The sequence below is a fragment of the Canis lupus genome, chromosome X (assembly GCF_003254725.2).
Source record: "Canis lupus dingo isolate Sandy chromosome X, ASM325472v2, whole genome shotgun sequence".
NCBI lineage: Eukaryota > Metazoa > Chordata > Mammalia > Carnivora > Canidae > Canis > Canis lupus.
The window spans coordinates 101,277,312-101,283,311 of record NC_064281.1 but is presented as its reverse complement, the minus strand read 5'-3'; the positions used below and the strand labels follow the sequence as shown (position 1 = coordinate 101,283,311).

The window sequence follows — 6,000 nt, the reverse complement described above, 5'->3', positions numbered from 1 at the left end:
TCTAGCTCAGGCCTCTTCGGCCTCAAAGGGAATTAAACCAAAATGGAGACCGGCAGCAGAATAAAAGGCACCATGCTCAAATTAGGGGTTTCCTCTTAAAATACTAGAGTTCAAATTAGACCCCTCCAAAAGTACTGAATTTATGGACTTCATCCCCTCAAGAGGTAGTAAAAGTTCAAAACTGGCTTTCAAAAGTTGTCAAATGAATCCTGTGGAAACAGGCTCTTTGTGGGGGCATGTCTAAACTGCTAAGGCTACACTGGCAAGAACACTGGGTCCTCTCAAGATGTGTATGTTGGGGTTTGTCGGATTTCTGGGGGTGGGATGATCATGGATCTGACACAGTGTGACATTTGCATGCATAAAGAATCAACATCTCTTTTCCTAACAGTGTTATTTTGTTGCCTGGATCCCCAGGGTTACAGTAAGAATCCTGGGCTGGCCTCTGGAAACATGTGACTTCTTTCTGAGCCTCTGAAAATATGTGGCTTCTTCTCCCCTCCAAGGGCAAATATAGTGAGAATTCTTATATTTTATTGTTAAGACAGGAAATGACAGTATAGTTGCATCTGTGAGGACTACAGTCAAGGGGGACTCAGTGACATAAGCCTCCCCCCTCAGTTCCTCCTTACCAAGATCACACTTATTTTTCACACAACATATATTTATTCAGAAAAATTGCAATAAATTATAATAAAAAAGATGACACAAAATACAGAATCCCACTAGCAGCTTTGCTTAGTGACCAAGACATTTCTGGGAAATATAACAATTACAGAATAAGAATCAGAAAACAGTGAAAGGGAAACTAATGCAATATCACCACATGGGTTCAAACCATTTCTTCCCTAAAACAATATAGATGCAGAGTTCTTCTCTATCAGATGGATCTGAACTCCTTACTTCAGAGGAGCTATGAAATAAATAGCACATTAGAGTTACTCAGGAATTGGAGGTTGGCGTGATGGAGTAGGCACAGTGGGGGAGCAGACTTCTTACATCTACTCTATTTCTATCTCCCCTACCTAGAGATTGTCTCAAACCCTTAATGCTGTGTACATCCCAGGACCAGAGCTGGAAAAATGTAGAGGCAGTAAACAAATTTAATGCATTTGCTTTATGAACAAAGAGCTAGGATGCTGCATACATTCCCTACCAACCCTATCCTTGACAACCCAAAGGTCCCAGGTTGCAACATACTAGACAATGTGCCCGGGACAGGCATCTCCCTGTCTCTGTGTCATGACCTTGCCCCTGCTTCTATAATCTGCCTCTTCTATGATCAATTTCTGGCCTAGTGGAGATGGCAAAAGCAGTCTTCTCATAATCTTCCATTAACGAAGTTCTGATCTAGCAGATCTGCAACTATTTGGCACTAAGACCTAGACTCTTCGTTCTAGAACTCCCAATCAGGAAAGGATTTAACCAGTATATCACAGGATACATACCTTTTCTTCCCCCACAGAACTCAACTTACGAGAGATGGGGGGAACCGAAGAACCATTCAGCAGTTGTGTTTCCCCTGGCCCTCTCCTTCAATATGTTAGAGGAGTCAGGAGTCAATACCCAAGACCAGACACAGAGTCCATATGTTAGGCTCCTTGGATTTAATGTTAACAGTCAAGAACGAGTTGACTTAGTGTGGTTTTAATGAAAGAAACCCAGGAAGAAGCCAACTGCAGCAGGCAGTTTTGCAGTCAATGGCTGGTGGCTGGTTTGCCGACCAACACACAGAATGATTTAAAAAAAGAATGCTGCCCCACAGAACTTGAGTAAATGAAAAGCTCAGAGGGTTGTCTTGGGTGGGAGAGAAAGGAGCTTCGTTGGTCCCACTGCACAGTCTCTTTTATATAACACTGGGTAAGGTGACTAGGAGCCAAGGGGAGCTGGTCATAGAACCCAGAGCCAGCCCTGATGAGGGAGGGGGCATCATCTACCCCCTGGTATTTCAGGAGACCAGAGAGGGTGTTCTAAGGATTATCCACAATACCCTGCTGGGGGAAGAAGCAGAATCACCAGAAAGGCCCAACTGAGGTCCAGACTGCCTTTCTGACTGTGATGGAGGTGGATTTTGCTCTGGAGGTGGATTTCTAAGTGGGGAATGGATCCTCCAGACAACTAGTATTAGTTCTCACGTGAAATTTGAATAAGAACAGAAAGGGATGGTAGAAAGCAAGACCTGTCAAACATAAATATTCTCACTTTTAAAATGCTCAAAGTGCTTCCACTCTGATCATGATTCTCTCACATCAATGGGATGTCATCTCTAGTAATCTCTAAAGTTCTGCTAGTAAACATGGTCTGAGACAAAAGAATACGGTTCCACCCAGTGCAGATCCATGAAAAGGCCAATGTTACAGAGACATACAAATGCCACTGTAGTAGAAATGCACAAATGCCATGTCACAACCACATGAAGATGGTAAACTCACTGTTGGGGACATCTGAATAGTTACTAGCTTCACTCAGACTTCCTTCGATGTAATAGAGTTAGTCGAGTAGAGTGCAAAGGGGTGATATGGGAGGGGGTCGGGCAAAAGTGCTTTAGACGAAGGACTACAGACAAGTCTGAGCTACAGCACGTAGTGCATGTAGGCCTAGAATAGGAACATCTCAGAATCTAGGCCTAGGTGCTAAGGACAATCATGACAGCTGGGGAGGAGGGCAACAAACACATCCCCAGATAAAGGAGTGTAAATACAGATCTCTTTGCCTTATAAAGAGAGAACACAAAACCACCAAAATATGGTACCTTTGGCTTGGCAATATAAGTCTAAAAGTATTTTGCTGTGTAGGATATGGTAAGGGAGGGATTAGGAAACTCTCTTCCTCTTGTACTAGAAATAACCTTTTCATGCCAAAAGCCTCAAAATTCTGCAACTGACCCTTCTCGTGGCATGACTTTTCATTTCATTCTGAAATACTTAGTGCCCAAGATTTTCCACCTCTAGAATCTCGGAGAGTAGTAAGAGGAAAAGGCTTATTAGTCTTCATCACTCTCAAGAAACCCCAGAAGAAACTGGATAGCACGCTGACGGTCACTTGGAGTCTGTCTTGCCATAAGGTTGGGTGGAGGCCTTAGGAGAAGACTAGTGAAGAGAGTAGCTAGAGGGTGAGAAAAAGGAAAGGGGAAAACCCTTTGTCAGATACAATCTATGCAAAACTTCAGGAATGGGAACTGGGGGACCACTGGATGAGGGCAGTAGGCCATGCACCTGGACAGGAAGGCTGTCCCAACCAGCCCACCCTCCTGCTCATGCTGTCGTTTTAATGAAGTACTCTTACCGATCATGTTTTCGCTGACATTGTTGTACTTAGAGAATTTTAAGAGTTCTCGAAGGAATGCCATCAAGTAATGGAAAACATTTTTATGGCATCTTGGAAGCTGGGAAATCACCTGTTTTTAAGAAAAGGGGGGTGGGCAGTAAGGAGAACAAGTGAAAGAAGGGAGTAAGAAGAGCTCATAGCTGCCACAGTACTTTATAATTCAACCCATACAGGACCCCATTTATCTGACACGACTCTCTTTTATTTCCTCATGATTAACAGAGTACATGCCAAATGATAACTTCCAAGTCAGAATGGTCATACTGTTTGGCCCCTGTCCACTCAAAGACCAGGCCATATTCACATGTGTGATGTGGTCATCACACATTTACACAAACACATCCCACCTTACAAGCAGGTTACTATTAATCTGGTCTTTTTCAGTCTCCTCAGACAGGTAGCCATGGCATCTGCCAAGCTCAATGGTTTTCTCTGCAATGTCATTTAACATAGATGGGAGCTCCTCCCAATACTCACTAGTCTGACTGAGAGGTATTCTTAGCTACTGTGCATCAAAATTATTTCAGAATTAAAAACAAACACCGGGACACCTGGGTAGCTCAGCGGTTGAGCGTCTGCCTTCGGCTCAGGGTGTGATCCTGGGGTCCCAGGATCGAGTCCCACATCGGGCTCCCTGCATGAAGCCTGCTTCTCCCTCAGCCTGTCTCTGCCCCTCTTTCTCTGTATCTCTCATGAATAAATAAAAATCTTTAAAAATTAAAAAAAATAAAAGAAAAACAAACACCAAGGATGCCTGGGTGGCTTAATTGTTGAGCATCTGCTTTTGGCTCAGGTCTATTCCTGAGATCTAGTCCTAGTTAGGGTTAGGTCTAGTCCTGGGATCGAGTCTCTACCTATATCTCTGCCTCTCTCTGTGTCTCTCATGAATAAATAAATTTTTAAAATCTTAAAAAAAAAAACACCAAGAAGGGACACCTGGTTGGCTCAGTCAGTGGAGTGTGCAACTCCTGATCTCCGGGTTGTGGGTTCGAGCCCCACATTGGGTGTAGATTATGTAGAAATAAAATCTTTAAAAAACACCAAGGGGGCGCCTGGGTGGCTCAGTCAGTTAAGCAAGCATCTGTCTTTGGCGCAGGTCATGATCTCAGGGTCCTGGGATAGAGCCCTGTGGCAGGCTCCCCACTCAGCAGGTGGTCTGCTTCTCTCTCTCTCTCCTTCTGCCCTTCCCCATCAGTCATGTGCACATGGTCTCTCTCTCTCTCTCTCAAATAAATAAATAAAATCTAAAAAACCGCCAAACCAAACCAAACCAAACCAAACCAAAAAACACCAAGAAGACAAAAAGGAGAAAGGCTCACAAGCATCACTGACCCTTTCTGGTAATTCAGCCAGAATTCTATATATGATCAGCTTCACCAATCCTATGCCAGAGCAGAGGTATCTGCCCTATTCAATAGGCCAACTAGAAAAGTGTGGCAAATATAACAGGAAATAACACAACCTAAAATTTAAAAGTCCCAACTCTCAATGCTGGTGTCCTGTCATGAATAACAGATTCAGATCCACCCTACCACACAGCTAGATATACACCTGGCCTTGTTAAATTGATTTCTCTATGGGGGCACTTGCCTCAGACACACAGGACAGTAAAACTCACCTGTCGGCAGTTCTGGGGATCCTGAGCAGAGTCAAGGCATCGCTGATACAGCTCATAACATATGACAGGCTCTGGCAGGGCTTCCAGGAAAATGAGCAGTGCTTCAGCCACAGAGTGATTACTGCCAGCTGGATTACCTTAAGTCAAGGGAATGTGGCTCCAGGAAAAAAACCACACAGAGACCCGATTTGCTTTCTTCCTCCAGCTCCCTCAGGGACAGTTTCCTTCCTATTATTCAGGGCAGACTAATCCTAATTGGGGTTTGATATTTTAGTGGTCCAGGTATGCAGCTGAGCTGTTACAGAATTTATCAACCTCTTGGGAGGTTTGGCTCAACGTGTGAGAATCAGGGGAATATGGCATATAGAATGATGTTCACACTTGATCAGTCCTTTAAACTAGTCACCAATGTTTCCCATCCTCTTCTGTGTCCTAGTGACAACACATGTGGTGGCAGGAGTGATCAATGGCCTGAAGCAAAACAGTACCAGTGCTGTGGGTCCTATGTTCCATGTTTATTAAAAGTCGTTGTTACCTACCCCTTGATTCCTTTCAGTATGAGTCTGATACAGAGAGAAGTCAAAAGTTCCTAAAAGGAATTGAAAAACAACTGCAGAGTCAATGATTACCTTATAATAGAAGACAGAACGAAAGTAAAGACGGAAACACAAAACTCAAATGCAGGTGGAAAGGAAAGTTTGGTAAAGAATTTATCCGGCTTCCTAATAAGCCTTTGTCAAAAAGGATACGGATTGTCTCGGGAATGCTAGTATCCAGACAATCAATGATCTGCTGTAACTCCTCCTGCATTCCAGGGGTTTGGAACAGGTCCTCCTACCAGAGAGGTCACAATGAATGGAACAAGGCAAGATAATCGGCCCTACAGTTCTGAAGACCACCCAGGGATCGAAAGAGTAGCAGGATGCAAATGGAAGGGTAATATGCATACTTGTGATTAGGAACGGAGGTATGACAATGGCATCTTTTCCATTTATCATCTGTAAAATCCGCGTGAAATTTTATTTCAAGCCAGAAAATGATCTTCAAAGCTTTTA

The 6,000-nt window shown here is 43.7% G+C and overlaps 1 protein-coding gene across 4 annotated transcripts in view; it reads right to left on the bottom strand.

Annotated features, from left to right (window-relative positions):
- Window positions 1–643: 643 nt before the first annotated feature.
- OCRL (OCRL inositol polyphosphate-5-phosphatase) overlaps window positions 644–6,000 on the bottom strand; it is a 62,467-nt gene continuing 57,110 nt past the window's right edge. For all 4 annotated transcript variants that reach the window (XM_049107396.1, XM_025431279.3, XM_025431276.3 and 1 more), the window contains 4 exons: window positions 5,695–5,779; window positions 4,946–5,073; window positions 3,286–3,397; window positions 644–3,105 (listed from right to left, as the gene is read on the bottom strand). In XM_049107396.1, coding sequence (XP_048963353.1) covers window positions 2,984–3,105; window positions 3,286–3,397; window positions 4,946–5,073; window positions 5,695–5,779 — 447 coding nt within the window. In that variant the 3' untranslated portion in view covers window positions 644–2,983. The remainder of the gene's footprint in view (window positions 3,106–3,285; window positions 3,398–4,945; window positions 5,074–5,694; window positions 5,780–6,000) is intronic.